The 21,801-nt window shown below is 35.1% G+C and overlaps 1 protein-coding gene across 1 annotated transcript in view; it reads right to left on the minus strand.

The window, feature by feature from the left end:
- Positions 1-14,692: 14,692 nt before the first annotated feature.
- GRXCR2 (glutaredoxin and cysteine rich domain containing 2) overlaps positions 14,693-21,801 on the minus strand; it is a 72,069-nt gene continuing 64,960 nt past the window's right edge. The window contains exon 4 of the mRNA XM_051978648.1: positions 14,693-16,990. Coding sequence (XP_051834608.1) covers positions 16,808-16,990 — 183 coding nt within the window. The 3' untranslated portion in view covers positions 14,693-16,807. The remainder of the gene's footprint in view (positions 16,991-21,801) is intronic.

Genomic DNA, 21,801 nt, shown 5'->3' on the forward strand with positions numbered 1-21,801 from the left:
ACAAAGCAAGCAACATACAGGATAAATAGGAAAAAGTACCTGAAGGAACATGTAGAAGACATTATGATACAGCAGAAAGGATACTAAACTTGGGTTCAGAAGACCTCAATTTGAATTCTAACTTTCCTACTAACTATCTATATGACTCTGAAAGGGTAATGCTTAAATCACTGTATTGTGGAACACTAGTGTATATTCATTTAAAATACTTAATATAACATAGTCTAACCCCTAAAGTTCTCCTCTGATATTTCAAAACATATTTCAAAAAGTTCCAACAAACTGAAGATTTTTCAGTTCTGTGCCAAATGATGGGTCAGGTGTCTTCCTAGGAGCAATCTAGCTGAGTTTGGAGAAATAGAATGACAAAAGGTTAGTTGCTGCTTTTTTGTTGTTAGGTTATTTTGGAAGTGGTGGTGGTGGTGGAGGTGATGATAATAGTTTTGGTGAGTAGGAGATGAGACAGCAGCAATTCAAGAAACAATTAACATGTAAAGGACATTGTAATCTATGTAAAAGAAGAAACAGCCACATAGATGAAGATGTGGATGCTTTTTTTTTTTTTAAGTAGGACAGATTTATTATATAAGATAAGCATGGATAAAGATGCCACAGAAAAGCTTTTCGGTTTTTTTCATTTGAACCTTAGGATAAATGAGTTTATATGAGAGCAAAATTTTAAAGAATGGAAGAAAAGAGAACAACTCATGTCACCATTGAATCTTCAGCGATTGGAGGGGGACACTATTAATAGGAGAGAAGGGTACGGTAAGAGGAGGCTTCCAGAGATAAAGACAGACTTCACCTCCTTCATAATTATGCTGAGGGCTGGTCCTGTTAATCCTCTAACTACAATAGTGTTAAAAGAAGATTCTAATTTATTGCCCTTCCAAGACATTTCTTCACTAGATTTTGCAGGTTCTTTAACACAGGCAGTAATTATACACCTTAATCATGACACTGACATAACTCCATTTCCCTCTCACATAATTGTATGTATGTGCACTGTCTATAATTACCCTGCTTAATTAGAAAATGAGAAGTTGCTGCTAATGAGTGCAGGTGATAAAAACAACTGGGAATGTTTCTCTCAAGTTTACCTTTACCATAAATTTACTTAGATTAAATCACATTGAACTATATAAATTTTTGACAAATGTGTTTGTCCTCAGTCTAACTGAAAAAATGAATTACCAAAATGTTTTTTACACACAACCTGAAGGTTAAGGGGCTTCCATTTTTCATTGTGCCCAGGACAGCACCAAGAGCACACATAACTACAGGAATTTGATTAATATTTGGTTAGCATTGAACATCAGAATATATTGTATAGAATCATAGCATGTTAGAGCTGTCCTTTGGTGGGATTGGTCAGTGGAAGAACATGAAGACACATACTACATGTCAAAGTAAATAGAGCTTTGGACTCAGAGATAGGAAGATGAATTCAAATCTTCCCTCATTTACTTACTACCTATTGTACCCTGGGCAAGTCATTTAACTGAGTTCAAATCAGGCCTTGGCCATTTACTAATTTCATGACCCTGAGCCAATAATTTGACTTGTGTCTGTCTCATTTTCTTCATCTGCAAAACTGGGAAAATAATAGCGCCTGCTTTCAGGGGTTATCATGAGGATAAAATGAGATAATATTTGTAATGCATTTTGCAATACTTAAAGCTATATAAAAGTTAATTATTATTATTAAGTATTATTTTGGAGCATAATTATAGGATTGAGGGAATGGAAGCAGGATTGTGCTAGAGCTAGCTTTTAACTGCTGCCTAGAACCAATTGATAAATTTTCAGCACTTATATTTAGATCTCAGAAATCAGCAATATTTACAAATCTGGGCTTTTTTGTGGATTTTCTAAAATTAAGAAAGTAATAGAGAGAATGTTAATAATGCAGATTAAACTTAAAAAATATTTTGTGAGTACATTTCTGTTATTCAGAGAACTAAATAAATAGTTAAACATTTACCAGCATACCACTCAATTGAAGAGAACTTAGAAATCATTCATTTCAATGTTTTTATTTTGCAGATAAGGAAACTGAGGTTGACCTGCCTAAGTTCATGTAAGAGAAAAGTAGCAAAGCCAGGAAACAAACTAGAAGCTCTTATTCCATGTCCATGTTCTACTGCAATGCAGTTTTCTTTCCAAAGACATAATATTACTAATTCAGTGCTAAATAATGTCCATTCAGGGGAAAACAAAATGTTCCTCATACACTTTCCTGTTTCAGTATCTTCCAATAGGATGTAAACTCTTAATTCACTTCAGTATTCATATTCTCAGCATCTAATGCAATATCCAGCCCATAATAGGTACTTAATAAATATTTGTTAATTGATTGGTGGTACAATATTACTAAGTCAGTATTACAAGCAAAAGCATAACTAGATCAAATTCTCAAATGGATCTTTGATTTCATTGATCTAGAAGTTCAATCTTATATGCAGATCACAACCCATACATGGCTACCCTCCTCTGTTACTCCTGCCCATGCCCTCCAGAAAATTTGTCACAGAAGGTGCGTCCAACATGTTGTAGGTCTTCAACTTTTTCTGGGATTGATAGGGTATCTGTGGAGCATGCTGGCTAACTACCTACTGTCCCTTTCCCTTAACATGTGACCAGATCTTTTCCATCATGCAATTTCTTGGCAGTATTCTTAACTCTTCTTCTTTTCCAAAATTTCTCATCAACTATGTTTTACCTGCTCACAACGGCCATGTGCCATTCAATTGATCTCTATGCAATATTCATTTTTAATGTGGATAGGACTATTCCATATTTTGCTGCCATACAACAGCAATGGTGAAATTATGAGTATTATAAAAAAGAGACCTTGTTTTCTTTTTTTTAATTGCCTTAATTTTATTTTTTTTTTTTTACTTAAGAGTATTTTTTCATTTACGTGTAAAAACAGTTTTCAACATTCATGTTTGTAAGATTTTGACTTCCATATTTTTCTTCCTCCTTCCTTTTCTTTCCCTCCCCAAGATAGCAAGCAATCTGGCACAAGTGATACATATACAATCATGTTAAACAGATTGCCATATTAGTTATGTTGTTAAAAAAAAAAAAAAAACAGAACAAAAGGGGAAAACCCATGAGAAAGAAAAAGTGAAAATAGTATGCTTCAATCTAAGTTCAGTCTCCATAGTTATTTCTGTGGATGTGGATGGCAATTTCCATCACAAGTCTATTGGAATTGTCTTGGTTCACCATATTGCTAAGAAGAGCTAAATCTATCATAGCTGATCACACAATCTTGTTACTGTGTACAATGTTCTTCTGGTTCTGCTCACTTAAATCAGCATTAGTTCATGTAAGTCTCTTTCCAAGTTTTTCTGAAATCTATCTGCTCGTTTCTTATAGAACAATAGTATTCCATTATATTCATAAACCAGAACTTGTTCAGTCATTCCCCCAGTTGATGAGCATCCCCTCAATTTCCAGTTCTTTGACGCCACACACACACAAAAAAAATTGCTACAAATATTTTTGTACATGTGATCCTTTTCCCTTTTTTATGATCTCTTTGAGATACTGAAGATCTTTTTTTTTTCTTGAGAAGCTTGACATCATTAAAGAAGTTTGGCAGTTTCCTGGAATAGCATTCTATCTTACTGCCCTCTCTTCTTATTGAACCCTGAATTGTCCATCTAAATGCCTGTTCCAGATACATACTGGCCAAGCCCTATAAGGAATCCATCCAAATGTATGCCTTAGGCGGAAGAATAAGTCTTTTCATCTAATTGTTCTCTGCTGTGTGGATGGTTAGGTCAAAGTCCTTTGCATATTTACAGAACTCCCTGTAATGTTCCAGGCAAGAGTTCTTGTAATCTAACACAATGATAGCCACGTATAGGAGTATCTCAAGGAACTCACCATCCACAGGGAATTTCTCTTTGATTTGGATTCTATACTGGGTCCCTTTACAATGAACACATTTGATGAACATATTGTTTTATGTTCCATCTCATGTTTTTCATCACAGAGTCATTGAACAAGGTTTTTTAAGTTGTTATAAATCTTTAGTGAGAGGCGGCCCTAGTTTTAAGTAGACAAGCCTTGGAGCCAGCAACACCTGGTTAAAGTCCTGCCTAGGAGAATGTTTGACCCTGAGGATGTCATTTAGCTTAATGATCTGAGCAATTCTCCAAGATGATAAACTGAAGAGAAGGTCCTGACCAATACTGGTAGAAGGTGTTTCCTCATCTGAAAATTCTTCATATCAATGAAATCACGGATCAAGTCCCTATGGTTCACATAACTGGCATTTTACTGTGAGGGAAGGAGTGGCATTTTACTATACTTAAGTATTTTTTTTTCATAATTAACATTCAATAAGCAAAGAGAGAGCTAATATTCTTTATATTGTTAAACTAATTGCAAAATGATAAAAATGTAGTCCACTGTGGAGTATTGCTTGAGAACAACCACTTGTTATATTTTCAAGGGTGCCTCTCCCCAAATTACTGATTACAGATCTAAATTTCCTGGGTGTGACTGATTAACTCTTCGTATATGTATGTGTCTTATCTCTTTTCCTAGAGTAGGAGCTCCATAAGAGAGTGGGCAAATAATCCTCTGTGTTTATGTGTCTCTGTCTTTCTGTGTCTCTGTCTCTGTCTCTCCTATCTCTTTGTCACTGTGTATCTCTGTCTCTGTCCCTGTGTCTCTGTCTTTCTGTCTCTGTGTCTATCACTCTCTCTCTCTGTCTCCATATCTTTCTCTGTCTCTCCATCTGTCTTTATCTCTCCATCTCTTTCTCTGTCTCTGTCTCCATCTCTCTTTCTCTCTCTGTTTCTGTCTGTCTTTCTGTCTGTCTCTGTCTCTCTGTCTCTGTTTCCCTTTCTCTGTGTGTGTGTTTCCTTGCTTGTTTATTATTCTTATTATCAACATAAGGATCACTGTGAGTCCTCTTTTAATATTTTTTCCAAGTCAAAAATAAGGCCTGATTTAATAGTAAACCCTTAATTTAAAATAAATTAAAAAAAAAAAAAACCCAGTGATTTCTCTTCTTTTGGATCTTTCATGTTCATTGTAGATTTATCTTCAGCCCCTCCTGAATTATTTTTTATCCCTTAACATTTTTTCATGTCTTTATACCTATCATACTTTCTTGAGATGTTATTATTACTCTCATTATTATAAATAATAGTGGATTCTTAAGGCTTGTATTTTAAGAACATTCCCTTAACTAGATACTTGTCTTCCATTCTGCAGCTCTATCATCAGCCCAATTCTACTGATCTATACATAGAATAAATGCACAATGTCATAGTCAATATAAAAATATAAATATCTGGTATATAGAAACAACTAGCCAAATAAGCTTTATAGAATGTGCTCTCAAAAGCTAGAAGTTGTCACTAGTAGCAATAGAGAATCTCTTTTTGAAATCTGAACTGAATTAGACTGGCTTTTGATAATAGTTATTGAACGAAATTATTTATATATATTCATATATTATTTATACCTAAAAGAAATCATGCATGATTTTGACAAGTGCATGGGAGATATTTGTTGGAGAAACTCTTTTAAAGGTGACAATAACAAACTAAATGTGTTTGTTTGTTTGTCATTATCAACAAACAATAGACTCAATAAGATCTTGTTCTCTCTGCCTTTTTCAGTCAATGATACAACTGTAAAAGACAGACAGACAAACTGAGAGAGAGAAAGACTATGTTTATTTGTTCCCTATCATTCATTAAAAATGAACTCTATTTATAGGCAGATGACCCAAATGTATGAGTTTGCACAAAATAAACATCAATATTGAAGTTCTCTTAGGTACCTTTTTTCATTATTAATAAAGTCCAAAAAGTGGCCATGCTTTTGGTATCTTTCCCTTTTTCAAAAACCTCATCTATTTGTTATTCAACATGTTCAATAATTGTGTTGCCTCCAGCTCTAATTCTCCTCCACACATACTTGATTCAATCCAGATGCTTTCCTCATCTTTGTTCTCTTCTACTACTATTTCAATTATTTTAATTCTACTTCTCCTATAAACAAATAGGAACTATCATGTTAGAATCTAAATGTGGTGGTTCCACCATTCTTAAGGGAAAAAAAAAGTTTGCTATACAAATTTTTGCAAATTTTTACTATTTGTCTTCTTTTTTTTGTCCTTTAATTTTTATCCCTTAATGCCTTAATTTTTTTTAGAAAAGAATTCATAGGATCTGAACAAGATAAGCACCCAGGAAAATCATTAAAAACAAAACACTCATTTTTTAGCAGGAAAAGATTAAAAGGTATCTTATTGATAAAGGTATTCCCTCTAAATTGGTTGTCAGTATATGGTTAGACCATAGACGTGGGAGAACTAAGAACAGGACAAGTTAAAAGTTAGAAGAAGAAAATTACAAAGGGAAAAAGTAATGACATTCAATTTTAACAATCCAATATTCCATTATTTAAACAAGTAATGGACAGTCAAAAATAGGAAATTGACATCAGAAATGACATCAACATTGATTGTAGTGTTTTTGTACAGGAATTTAATCAAAGTAAATTAATTACAAGTAGAACGAAAAGGACCCAGAAAACAGTTTAGTCCACAGACATGCTTTACTTGGCAAATGCAGAGGAATGGCTGCCAAAGGGAACATCAGGTTAGAATATAAATCATTTGAAAAATCATATAAAGAAAGATCATGGTATTATGAATCAATCAACCAATTGGTGAAAGATATTTATTAAACACTTACTATGTGTAAAGGACTGTGCTTAGTATTAAGATACAAACAGAAAAGCAAGATGGGTCCTGATTTCTAGGAGCTAACATTCCAACAGGTTTCACTTGCAAGTAAAAAGCAAAAACCCGGTGATCCTTGGGGTACAGAAGCTAAGCAGAAGGAAATGTTTTTTCCTTAATGTTATTTCCACTAACAAAAATGTATCCATTTCAAGGCCTCTTTTGAAATTTGGTGGGAGAGGGAAAGGAAGAAAGAGAAGGAGAGGGAGAGGGAAAGGGAGAGAAAGACAGAGAGGAAGAGGGAGAGAGAAGAGAGGGAGGAAAGAGAGAGAGAGAGAGAGAGAGAGAGAGAGAGAGAGAGAGAGAGAAGAAGAAGAAGAAGAAGAAGAGAAGAAGAAGAAGAAGAAGAAGAAGAAGAAGAAGAAGAAGAAGAAGAAGAAGAAGAAGAAGAAGAAGAAGAAGAAGAAGAAGAAGAAGAAGGAGAAGAAGAAGAAGAAAGAGAGAGACACACACACACACAGAGAGAGAGAGAGAGAGAGAGAGAGAGAGAGAGATTAACTACTGTTTCCAGGGTTTCTGGGTTTTGTGTCTTAGACAGTCTCCATTCAGGTCTGAAAGAGGTAATGATTAAGATGGTCTTATTTGCCTGGTATATGCTATCTCTTATATTTCCTTCAGAATGCCTTACCACTTCAGCAAAATCATTTCATAAAGAGAAGCGATTGAAGATAAAACTGGCAAGACATCCAACCAAACAAAAGTAACTACTATTGAAGAAATCTGAACCAACCAATTATTGGTATGTAATCAAGGAAACTGACATAAGCACTAGTTCATACATCCAAGGGCTTAAAAAAAATCAGACAAGAGTCTGTTTAGTTCATATCTGATTGATTCTATTACAATTCCCATGCTGTTGTTCCAAATACTGTTCTCTTTCCTCACATCCCAATGTTATCCTAATACTTGTCTGTCACAGTAGACAACTTTAACTTTTATTTCCCTGAGATGATTGAGGAAATTCATTCTCCTTTCCTTTCCTGTCTCACTATTTTACATATCAAAATCTCTTTAGCTTTTTGAACCATTTTCATTTTGTTTCCTTCAGTCTCACTGCACAAAGTAGTCTTTCAATTTGTGAGAAATAGCTGGGTATTTGTTTTGTAATACCTCAGTTTCCCTGCATTAGTTTCCCTGAATTATAATATCTCAGTTTCCCTGAGTTATCCAAATGCTATATCCAAATTCCCCCCATCCCACCCCCCTTCCTGGCCATTAAGACTGAGAGAATTAGGGCCTCAGAGCTCTGACCACTCTCACATTCCAAAAACTCATAAAACTCCAGATAGCTTATTTCAAATACTTGGACAGCACTCACTATCTTTTTTGGCCCAGACTTCCTGTCTCCTGCTTGACTACCTTCTTAACCCCCAATTTATCAGAATTTATGGTTCTTTCTGAAATTGTGACTTACTAAATGTTTCTTTCCTCCTCCCCTTGCCTTTGTTTCCCTGATAGTTGGAGCCTTATAAAAGTCTCTGGAATTAATTTCTGGATCCTGGATGCTTTGAGACAAGAGTCTCATTCAGCCGACTTGTCCAAACTCTCCACTATTAAAATATTAAAAAGCTTAATCTCTGTCTTGCTTCAGTTTCTCCAGCATTACGTTTGGTTTCCAGTTGTGAAGGTTGAAAAGAGAAATAGGACTTGAATTCGAGAGTTAAAACTCACATCAAGGGTGATCAGAATGGATCCCCCAAACGAATGTAAGAATATAAGCTCCTTGGGGCAGGGGCAGGATTTTATGATTGGAAGGATAGGATGGCCAGAGATTGAAAAGAATCTTTTGTTCTGTGCCCCTAGCTTTCCACAGTTAAAGTTCCCTCAATACATTCACATTCTTGCACCACATCTCCCCGCTATGACTCAAGATAAGGGAAGGGTGAGGCTGCAAATCTCCCAAAAAATCCTGTTTACTCTGATCTTGCTCCCTCTCTGGACCCCTTCCCTGTTGAGCAAATACCGTTGTTTCTTGTTCTTTTGTTGATGGGGAAAGTTCCCATATAAGCTCTGAAGCCCAGCCAATGTGAGGAAAAGCCAGGAGGTAGGTGGGGACTCCACTTTAGGGTCTATATAAACTTTCTGAGAATTGTTCACCTTTGCATTCCCTTGCTGATGACATTTTGGTCAACATTGAATATGTCTTTTCTCATGAGAAAGCAATCAATTCCTTTTTTGTTTCTCCTAAGACAAGTTTCTTATTGATTTAGTGAAAGGGGGGAGCAATAAGTAGCCCTTACTACACAAATTCATCAACAATAATTTATTTACTTCTATGTTCTCCAGTCTCCCCTTGTTGGGAGGAACTCTGAAAGTCCTGACTTTGGGGTAAACACTTGAGAACTCCTTGAAGAGGAAAAAGTCCTTGAACTCTCCTGGGAGGGGCCTGCCTCAGGGGATCAAGATAAAGTGGTTTCATTCTGTTATCTTGGTGGGACTAGTTGAGTTTAGGATTTCTATTGACCCCTATTGAGTTGAAGATTGACTCAGGACTACTTTCAGTAAATTGTCCCATTGTACTGGAAATCTAGGTCTGGGGGCAGTAACCTCATTCAATTGAAACTTCAATCTCAAATCTCTTTTAAAAGAGCAACTTTGGGGCTCATTTCTTTGCAGAGGGCCAAAGCAGGATAATGTCTTGAAAAGGAATCCCTCTCTCTCCTTGGCATAGGTGCCTGCGAGGACCCTGTGCTTACTGAGAAGATATTATCTTTTCAGCCTTAACCCCTCTTTATCTCTCTCATCTATTTCTCTGTCAGGACCTGGCAGAATGTCCAAAGCAGCTTGCTCAGCTGGTAGGACCCTGCCCACTGAGAAGGCATTCTCTTCTCAGTGCCAGATTCCATTTCCCTACTAGGACCTGACAGAGGCCCAAAGCAGGAACATGCCTTGCCACGGAAGGTCTCTCTCTCCTTAGCACAGCTGTCTGTGAGGACCTTCTGCCCGCTGAGAAGACATTCTTTTCTCAGTGTCAGCCTCCATTCCCTAACAGGACCTTGAAGGGGGCCAAAGCAGGATAATGTTTTGTCAAGGAACCCCTCTCTTTCCTTGGCATAGCCGCCTGTGAGGACCCCCTGCCCATTGTGAAGAGATGCCCTCTTCTCAATGTTAACATCTCTCTTTATCCTTCTGTCAAGATTTCTCTGCTAGGAACTTTATCTCTCTGTGTCAAGACCTTGCCACTGAGGAAGTCAGTCTTCCTAGCAAAGGCTGACTTGTCAGGGCCAACAATAAACTTCTTTTTGCCAGTCTAACTTTTCGGGTTCGTAAATTCTTTTATGAAGGACCTGTGCTGACCAGATGGTGTTCCCACAACTCTCTGTCCTGCGCAGAACCTCATCACTCTGAAATTTTTACTCACTGCTTATTTACTTTTTTCTCTCATATTCATTTTTTCTCCTTAGCTCCTTGTTCCTTATTTTTGATTTATAAACATGCCCTTATCCTTTAAAACTTTCACTCAACCCTCCTCTCATCTCAAGATATCTTGCAATATTTCTCCACTCTTTCACTATTCTGTTCCTAAACATAGTAATCCAAATTCATTACTTCTACTTTCTTACCAAATATTTAGTATCTTTAACTCCTTATTACCTAGCTTTTGACCCCATCACTTTACTAATCCTGCTAAATGAAGAGTCACCAATTCCCTTGAAGTTGCTAAATCCAGTAACCTTTCTTGGTCTTTATTCCCTCCTCCACTTCTGCAGGAGTCTGTATTGTGACTCATCAAATCCGTAGCATAATGGCATAAGCATTGGCTCTCAAGTCAGAGGAGCTGACTTTTTCCTGCTTCTGACAGTCATTAACTATGTGACCTTAGACAAGACACTTAATCTCTTTGAGTCCCAGGTTCATGATCTTTAAAATTAAGGAGAGTTGAATGAGATGGCCTCTGAGTTCTCTCCCAACTTTATTATTCTTTTGAATAGTCTCTGTTCTTTCACTTCTATCACACTGTCCTTACATGGCTCTCTTCCTAGCTGTGTAACTGCTCCTTCTCAGTATATTTCATTAGCTCTCTTCTGCTTCTATCTATCCCTATTCCAAGGCTCTGTTATAGGCCTTCTCTTTTTTTCTCTATAATCTCATCCCAATCAATCTCATTTTCAAGGCATTCAATTATTATATTTGTACAGATGGCTTCCCAAACATTACATCTAATTCTGATCTCTCCTCTGAATTGCAGTTCCAAATCACTAATTGCTTCTACCTGTATATCCTGCTAAGACCTCAAATGCAAAATGTCTGAAATTGAATTCATTGTCTCCTTTAAATCTGCCCTTTCTCTCAATATCCCTCTTTCTGTTGAGAGAACCACCATCTTTCCAGGCATACAAATTCAAGATTTTCTTTGTTCTCTCTGCCTAATCCTCCTTTCCCCCTTCCAGACATATCTAATTCATTTCCAAAGTCTCACAATGATCCCTCCCTAAGAACTCTTACATCTGTCTTCTTCTTTCCATTCATATCCTTGTCTAGATTCTCACCTTATCTCCACTGTATTATATCAATAGCCATGTAACTGGTCTCCTTGCCTCTGCTGTCTCCCTTCTCTTATCCTTTCTTCAAGATCTAAACACATAACCCTTTTCATTAAAAACTTTCAATGGTTGCTTTTTTGTTTTTAGAACAGAATGCAAAATACTTAGCCAGGTGCTCAAGGTCTCTCATACAATCTGGTTCCATTCTACTTTTCCAAGTTGATATCACATCACTTCAGTTCAAACTGAACTTTAACTATTTCTTGAACTCAGCATAGCTTTTCTTAACTCCTTACATTTGCACAGATTATAGCCATTCCTGCAATATACTCCCTTCTCATCTTTACTTTTAAGACTCCCTTTAGTCTAATGCTCAATGCCGTTGCCACCTTCTCTATAAAGTTTTCCCACTTTCTGTGACAGTCCCCTTTGCTTTCTTCGCACATTATCTTATATATCATAACCCCCAGTGTTCATAACAGCTAAACTAGGCATATCATATCACCCAGGAGAATATAAAATTATCATTTATTTTTTATCTTTGTATTCCAAGAGTCTGGTACAATACCTTACATATAATAGACCTTAACCAATGTCTGTTGAACTAAATTAAATTGAATTCTTTCTATTCCTCTTTTAGTTGAGATTTAATGGAAATCTATTTTTGTGAAGGAACTCTGAATCGATTGGCCACAGACAAATGTTTGTGCTCTCTTAGTTGAGTGGAATTTTCTTGGTCTAACAGTAGGAGGTGACAGAGGTGACTGAAAACAGATAGAATAACATTAAGAAATATTGGCCAACTCAATGTAACTTGGCCAAACTAAATAGCAATGTAGCATATCTGATGATTTGGGGAAATACATTAAAAGACTAAGCTTCAGGTAGAATTCAATTTGTTGTCCATTTAATTTCAAAATTTTCCTTGTTAACTAGTTTTCTATTATGAAAATTATCTTTTCCTTCCCCCCACATACACACACATCTTCTCAAATACAAAGATAACATACCAATTACATCAACATTCCAATGAATCTCATCAATGGCAATGCTCCCTCCAAAGATTGCAAAACATCAATTTAATCTCTCCAATCTGGAACTTGTCTAAATGCCTAGATTACAACAATAACATATTTTGAATTTTTTTTAATCCATGAAGCAGATACAAAGTAATAAAATTCTATCCCTTGCTATTTTTGTGGAATGCTGCCGGATGCTTTTTCTCCCTAACACTATTCCTAGGTTTTTTCAACATTTAATTTATAATAATAACTTACATTTAGATAATGCTTTCCATAGAACCTTCTCATATAACATGTAGCACAAGGCTTATCATTCTGTCTTTACAAGTGAAGAGTTCAGGGCTCTGTCTGAGACGTGAAAGGCTAGAGTTTAACATGATTACATTCAGACATTAGGCAGGATTTACATAAGGTCTCCTCACTTCAGAGTTAGGACTCTATCCAGCATAAGATGCTATTTCTCAAAATCTACATCAAATATTTTTCAAATAACACAAACCCAAATTCTTTAAAATAACATAACTAGGGCTCTTTCTTCAGTTTTGATATAGCACAGCTTGACTATAGATATGATATATTTGCTAAAAAGATTTGCCAGTACTGTTATATAGTTACTCAGGTACTAATCTTAGAGCAAAAGACCCCAGTTTGAGTCCCAATTCTAATGTGAACTTGGGCAAGTTTGATTACCTCTCAAGAACTTCAGTTTCCTCATTTGTAAAAATGTCTTCATAAATGCCCTTAGAAACCAATATAGAAATAGGAGCTACTATCTTTCTATCTAGCTATCATAGGTTTGTGAGTGCAGAAGAAGCTGAATTAGTTCTCCAGTTCAAAGTATGTTAGTAAGTGCTCATGTTTATTTAAGAAAGTTAAGTGGTAAGGGGCAAGTAAGTAGAAGAGTGGATAAAACACCATGGAACCTGGGTCAGGAAAATAGGAGTTCAAATCCAGGCTGGGACAGTTACTAATTGTATGACCCTGGGCAAGTCACTTAATCTTGTTTACCTCAATTTCCTCATTTGCAAAATGTGCTGGAGAAGGAAATGACAAATCATTCCAGCATCTTTGCCAAGAAAGCCCCAAATGAAGCCATGGAGAGTCAGAGAGAACTTTATAATTTACAAACCACTTTCAAGTCCATTATTTTATTTAAGCCTTATAAAAGCCTTATGGAAAAAAGTAATTAAAAATATTATTATTTTATAGATGACAACTTAGGCTTAAAAGGCCACATGACTTTCTGAAAGTCCTTCTATACTATGTGAGGCTATGTGGTGTAATAGCTAAGGAGATGGCCTTAAAGCCAGGAAGAACTATATTTAAATTCTTTCTCTAACATATACTAGATTTGTAACCCGGGCAATCTTTCAGTACTATAGGGAAGCTACTCCAATATTAGGCATGGCAGAGAAGATGGCAATCTATATTGGGGGTGGGAATTGCCTGAACTAGGAGTTGCCTATACTAAGTGAAATCACCAGTCTAGGCCCTTTCCCCTTCTTTTGTCTAACACATCACAACCCAGAACATCTAGGATTTAAATGTAGGCCTTTGAAATTTAAATTCAGTATTATTTCTACTAGATCATATACAGACACTATGAAAATAGGGAAAACCTGTGATCTTGCTCTTAAATAGTACTAACACTTGAGAGACTCAGGACTAAAATTTGGATTCCCATAAATTTCATGCTTAAGCTTACTTTTTAAAAATTACCACAGTAAAGAAATTATGTCAGATCTTTCTTTTTAACAACAAAAATCCAGAATGTACCATTTCCTTAATCATAGGACAATGGATCAAGGGAATTCAGAGCTTTCCTAGTCTATGCCCTTCCTGTTAAAGATAAGGAAACTGGGCAGCTAGGTGGTGCAGTGCATAGAGCACCAGCCCTGAAGTCAGGAGGACCTGAGTTCAAATCTGGTCTTAGATATTTAACACTTCCTAGCTGTGTGACCCTGGCAAGTCACTTAACCCCAATTGCCTCAGCAAAAAAAAAAAAAAAAAAAAAAAAAGGAAATTAAGGCACAGAGTGCCTGAAAGCAAAGAGCTAGTAAGTGGCATTTCTCCATGATTTGGGTGGGGAGAGAGAATATTTTTAAAACATGAATAAAAACATTGTCTAAAGACAATATGACCTCCTGTAGATCTACCTCTACTTCATCTCCTAGAGACTCATTAATGAATTATCATGTGGGCAATTCTGTCCAAAAACAACAAATAAATAACTAAATGCAACAATATTTTTATTCCAAGGGAAATTGTTAATTCTTGGAAAGAATGCCTCCTTAAAAGTTTCTTATAATAGTTCCCTACCATTCCAGATGATTCCAGAAGACTACAAAACCTTTAGTTTAGGTCTTCATGCTTCCTAAGAGTTAGTAAAAGACAAGAGAAAGTGCTTACAAATGCAAATAATTGCTTTATTTGGCATCATCATACAACGACTTATGTGAGGAGGTGGGGGAAGGGAGAGGGGAGTTTTAAAACCTGAACATAATATAATAGTTTGATTCAAAGTTAAAACATGAGGGAGGGATTTTTATGCTTTTTTGGTCATAGTATGACCATTTCTGCAAGAAGACCAGTGATTTCCTTAGCCCACAAAATGGTCAAAAAACTGTAGTCACATCAAAGTTCAGAAATCAGGGATGGTCCAAAATCAGATTATTTGCCCTAAGACTCATTCAATTGCAGGTATGGGAATCATAGCAGTAATTCTTTTAAACAGCCATCCAAACAAAACATTTCATCAGTTTCTATACCACCAAAATATATAATTCCACACTTGGCAGTTAAAGTAAGAAATGGTACACCCACTAATGATACATTTATTATTCAGTATAAAAGAACATATTTAGAATAATAAACAGCCAATAAAATATGGGAGCTTGTGTATGTGTGTGGGGGGAGGGAGGAGGGGGGGGGATCCATTATACTAAAGTATAATTCCTGAAGACAGGGGGATTGATTAAATAGTGGTTTTACATCAGTTCCTTCTTTGTAATTCTGGCTCATGTCACAATTCCAATAGCTGATAGAATACCATGAAAGACAAAGAAAGGTGGGAGGTAGTTAATTACAGAGATATGTAAAGATGAGTGAGTGATAGCATGTCATGGTGTAGGGAACCTAATAAAAGAAATTGAATATAGAAAATGTTTACCTGCTAAAGAAATGTTTTCATCTTTTCAGAAAAAGATCTAAGTTGCCTGGAAAGAATTACACTATGAAATTATTTTAAGAGTTAAATCTTGGAGATAAGTAAATCCCTAAGACATCAATACTTACTATTACTCACCCACCCTATTATACTTCCCTCTGTATATGGGCATACATAGAGAAGGGAACATTTCTAATCCTATCTTGATTGAGGCAAAAATAGATTTGAAGGAGGATCTCAAAAAAAAAAAAAAAAAGGTATTAGCAATATGTTGTTTTCACCTATCAACATTTGTGGAGAGATGAGAGATTATAGAATTAAAATGAATTTATTTTCATATTAATAATTTGGGACTGAGGAAAGTCTACAATCACATGCCCATCTAAGCACCAAATTTGTCATAACCAACTTTGACTTGGTTTAAAACTTCTGTAGCTAAAGGCACATAGCAATGTCTTTTTTTATCATGTATCTCAAGGTTATCATATTCCTTGTCATTTGTGCAACTATTACCCAAACATATCAGGCACAATCATCTAAAGGCTCTGGAAAAAAAGGATCACCTACATTTACCTATCTTACCTAGAAAGTTCCTACCATCTGCATTTCTAACAATCACTTGCTAGATATCCCGAATCCCTGTCTTTCCTAGTAAATTAGAATGTCAATTTGACCAAAGACAATTTAATATGTTTTTCAAGCAATCAGAATTCTATTCACCAGAATCTTGCTATTTCACTCTTTTTTTTTGCTTATGCAGGTTGGCTGCCATCAGCCATGTCTGGAATGCCTTCATTTCTAACTGCTGACTAAGAATCCCCAGTTTCCTTCCAAGTGGAGTTCAGGGGTCACTTCCTTACATAAGGGTTTTTCTGATCTTCCAGCTGAGTGTCTTGAAATTACCTTGTGTCACTTGGTATATATTTCATATTTTTGTACTTTTGTTCATTAGATTATAAGCTTCCAAAGGGCAGAGATTTTCATTTTTACCTTTGTGATAGCAGTACACAGTACAGTATCTTGTACAGCCTCACGGAAACTTAATGTTTTTTGAAATGAATATGCAAAACAATCACAAAAAAAAAAAATTGTTTCAAAGCAGTGTACTTTTCACTATCATAGGAGAAATGAGCTGAGGCCCTCTAGAGAATATTCTCAGCATTAGTTCCAGAACAAAGTGAAAATCCCAAATGTCTAGGGTGCTTAAATTGCCCTCCTTTCATCTTCCTCCCACCCCCCTTCAGATTTATTGGTGACACAGGTGACAACAATTACTGATAAGATCAAATGAAAGACCAGGAAGTTTGTCAGAAACCAATCCAAACAATCAAACCAGACATATGGAAGTCACAACTTATTGGTTGCAAATCTGGCAGGGCTGGAGGCCATTCTCATTACAAGCACGACATCGCAGGGCCCGGTAAGATTCTTTAAATCTATTAGCCAACATTGAAAATTTGCTTCCATGGCATAGGGAACAAGTAGCGCTGCCTGATCCTCTACAGTGGAAGCAATTATGTTCAGGGATCTCCCCTTCCTGGAAGAAACAAACCCAAAGGTTAGTTACCATTTCAACACAGGCCCATCATCTCCTTAAATGGTATTAAATAAGGAAAGAGAGTCTAGCAAAAGATTTTACCACAAATTAGTTTTTTATTATTATTATTATAGCTTTTTATTTACAAGATATATGCATGGATAATTTTTCAGCACTGACAATTGCAAAACCTTTTGTTCCAATTTTTCCCCTCCTTCCCCCTACTCCCTCCCCCAGATGGCAAGTAGACCAATGCATGTTAAATATGTTAAAGTATATGTTAAATACAATATATGTATACATATCCATACAGTTATTTTGCTTCATAAAAGGAATCTTACTACAAATTTCTAACATAAGCTGTAACCAGAAGCAATGGCTACTAAGCCCAAGATTTATAACAACTAAAATTTATTGTGATTTAAAGTTTGCAAAACATTTTACATGTATTATATCTTTTATTCTTACAAGAACCCTTGGAAGTGAGTTCTATTATCCCCATTTTACAGTTAAGCAAATTGAGAGAGACAGAGAATGACTTGCTCAGGATCACACAACTAGTAAGTATCTGAAATAGGATTTGAAAATAGCTCTGTAAGCACTGATGTCTAGATGTCTAAATAGGAATTCATATTGTCATATATAACTAGTAATTTTAAAGACTAGGATAGACAAATGCTTTCCAATTTCTTTGAAGTTATAATACTCTATCATTAAATCCTGTAACACCTTTCATGACAGTTTTATGTGATATGTGGTCATTGATTCCAGTAGATTAAAAGTAATTTTGTTTTGAACCTTTCACTGAGAGCTTGTATGCTAATTAAAGGTATGTCAATTATGTAGCCTTCTTCCAGATTTCCTAGGCACTGCTATGAAAAAGCTCCAGACTCCTAATCTTACATCTTGAGTCCTCCATTCCTAACTTGAACTCTGTCATTTTTGCTTTCCCTCCTCCTTCTTCACCCCCTATCTACTACCACCACACTATAGGATCTTAGTATTCTAAGTATTCTTTGTGGATTAATCCTTGTGATTCTTTCTAGACATAAAGGAAGCTGAATCTTTTTAAAGGAAGTTCTGATTCTGTGAAATAAAAACAGTGCAATTGGCAAGGAGGTTTGAGGGATGCTGATGAACTTTTTTGGTAATGAATTATTGACTTGTGTTTCCTGATTCATTAATGAGAGGGAGATTGAAGAATGTTGACAATTTTCCCATCTTTATTCAAAAAGAATAAAATATGTTTTCCAAAAATATATTTTAGGGGAAAATTGCCTCAAAAATCTAATTTTATGGCCAAACTTGAATCTAATTCATTTAGTAAAAATGGGAATTTTTGTGCCACAAATGAGGTTTTAAGGAAATAATTGCCATCTTTACCACTGGCAGTATCTCATACCCTAAATCTAGAGGATTCTAATGTTTGTACCCTTTGCAGAGTGTTATCCCCAAGTGAACCATAAGGGGGAAATGATAGCTCACATTCATGTAGGATTTACTATGTACAAAGCACTTCCTTCACCATAGTCCTGTGAGATAAGTAAGTATATTTATAACTCCATTTTGCAGATGTGGAAACTAAAGCTAAGATCCCTGTCTTTTAAATGAGGATAAATAAAAATAAGTTTCTCAGAGTTATACAACTAGTGAGGGAACTGAAGTGTTTCTTTAATGTGACCTTACTTCTCAAGAATTAGCTCCCAATTTCTTTAATAGTTTCTAATTATTTGCTTCCTTTTCAGTACAAGTCAAACACCAATAAGAGATAACTCTAGATGGAGCTAAGATTTTTATTCTTTTCTCAAGGTCTGTTTTGCCCATCATTCTCTTTAGGATTTTTTTTCTTTAAAAAAAGACAAATAATGTGTCTCAATGGAAACCAAGGTTCTGAGTGAAATCATATAAAGCATATAGAAATTCCAGTGATTTATGATTTCAAGTCAAGTGAGCACACGTTTTTTCCTCCATGTTTCATTGCAACTGAGTTCAATTTTCTCTCTTCTTCTTTCTTTCCTTTTTTTTCAACATAGCTAATATATGGGTTCAAGGATTATTCTGACTTTCATATATACTCCCTGATCTTTTAGAAAGGTCCCTAATAGCTTCATTCTTCCATATAATGGAACAAAAAGTCATTTGGTCAGAAGAGACTCCTTGATGATCCTTGGCTTTTTTAAAACAAAACTTTTCCAGGAAATAAGGAAACAAGTAGCATTTTAAAATATAGTTCAGATGGGAAGTAAATTAGGTGCGATCTTTTACTACACCATCTTGACTCTACAATTCTGTCTTAATTTGTAGTATAGGTTCTAAAACCCACAAATCTCTCAAAACTGAACTTTAAAATAATTGTTATATCAGGTTTACTGAAATACATTTAATTTAGGCCTGGTTTATCCTGATTTTTTTTTAATTTAACAAATAAGAAGAGTGAATTCTCATAGGAAGGATTAAGACCCATGTCTGCCAGATAACAATTTCCACTTTATCCATTACATCAAACTGTCTCTTTGCCCAAAGTTTTAATAAAATCAATCTCATTTGGACTGTAACTGTTGCTCATACTACATGGAAAATGTGGGGAAAAATTATAGAATATTGTATCCATTTTAATGAAATCAGAGTCTCTCCTGAACAGTAACTGTTACTCATATTACATGGAAAATATGTGGGGAAAATTATAGAATATGAATCTAGAACTGGATGGAACCTTCAAAAAAAGAACTATCCTTTGTATTGTATTATAAACAAATGCCTAGGACACATACCTACCTACTCTCTTCTTAGCTATCTCTAGAGATGCAGATGTCAAAACACCTTTTGGTCATCTATTTTATTAACCTAAAAGACAAGAAATTCTTCCTTATATCCAAAGAAATCTCTTGTTTTCATTGGTGCTATTGATTGGTTTTCCTAGGGTATGAAAAACCTCTCAATATCTCTTGCACAAAGACTTTTCTTAACACTAGAAAATAATGAAGTGCTGAACTCCTTAATCACATTATATCTCCCTAGAGATCAAGGACCATCTTCTTATCCCTAACACAAAACTGAATTTAGTAGATGTTAAATAATTTTATGTTGAATGAATAATTTTCAACAAATGTGACTTTGGTAATCATTTTTCCTCTTCTCTAAAATCTTATACTTCTAAGTCTTTTTAAATAAAGAATATCTCTCGTTTTTGTTTTTGGCAACTTGGAATAATAGATGGGGTGCCAACTCTGGAGTCATATCTTGTCATTGTGATCCTGATCAGGTCATTTGAATTCTCAGGGACATAAGAAAATCTCTTATATTGTAAATTATAGTTTACTGATCTGTGGTTATTAAAGAAATTTCCACAATGATAAAATCAAAGATCTGAAAATGTCACCTCCTCCCCACCAAAATAATAATACAGATTTGTATACCAACAATTCCTCATTCTGATGAAATCACAGGGCCAAAAAAATTAAAATCTTTTTTTGAGAAACATAATAACCTTGAATGTGAGAAAGACCTGTCATTTCAACTCTTCATAGCTGTGTGAACATAAGCAAATCACAAAATCTTGCTTAAGCCTCAGTTTCCTCAGCTGTAACATAGGGAATATAGCACCTACTTTGCAAAGTTGTTATAAGGCTTAGGTGAGATAATGTCTATAAAGCTTTTTTAAAAACTTCAAAGCATTAAATTGATTTCAATTATCTTTTTTTAAAGTAGAGTAATCAAAAGTATGAGTATGTTAGTAATAAACTTGGTGTAAAGCAATAAAGGTTTCATGTATTGGTTTTATTATTTAAATAAAGTAGGGCTCCATTGATATAAATAACACATGATAATTACAATGATATTGGAATTAAAAATCATGGCCTTAGAAATGAAAGTATACCAATCTTTTCTCAAACCTTGTCTCAAAGACTTGTTAAACTTTAAATAACCACTTTTACATATAGTATGTCTAGAACTTTTTATCAGCTACCAATAAATTACATTTATCTCTTCATCTCCCACAATATCTAGTGTAGTACTTACAATCGGTTCTCAATAAATATTTAATTTAATGACCAATATCACATACCTTTTTCCCTTTTCTCCCTTTTCACTGTTTATCCTTGACATATCTACTACACAGGCAACTGCTTTCCCATTCCTCCCTATAAAGTTAATGCATGTAAGAATGCTTATTGAACATATAATGAATTAATAAATTATATTACCACAACAATGTGTACTAAACAATAAGGAGGTTCAACATCCATTTCTAATATTCTTCAATGATCATTTTTGTTCATATATGGGTATGTACATTTGAACAAATTACCTCATCTATGTTTATTAATAGGGTTAAATGAGATAAGCTAGAATAAGAGCATGCTTGCAAAATGCTTTATAAATATTATCTTTTAAAATTTATAATTTTTATGTTTACAAATATAAATATAAAATTTATAAATATTATCTTTACAAATATTTTAAATTTCATCTTCACAACAAGGAAGTAGGTGCTAATATTATCTCCATTTTACAGATGAGAAACCTGAGAAAGAGATTAGATGGCACGGCCAAGATCATACAACTAGTGGATCCCTAAGACCTACTTAGCAATTAGGTGATTCCCTAAAAATCCTTCCAGTCTGAAAGTTAAATGTTTCTAATATTATCCATAACGACCAGCTAAAAATTGTTTTAAAAGGTATTCATGTGGTGTTTGTAGAATATAGTATCCTCATCCCAGGAATTTGAAGAGATCTCTCCATTCCCCCCCCCACCCTAATAAAATTAAGCAAAATGGTGAAATTTTTCATCTGAACAAAGTTTTATTG

This window comes from Antechinus flavipes, chromosome 2 (genome assembly GCF_016432865.1).
Source record: "Antechinus flavipes isolate AdamAnt ecotype Samford, QLD, Australia chromosome 2, AdamAnt_v2, whole genome shotgun sequence".
NCBI lineage: Eukaryota > Metazoa > Chordata > Mammalia > Dasyuromorphia > Dasyuridae > Antechinus > Antechinus flavipes.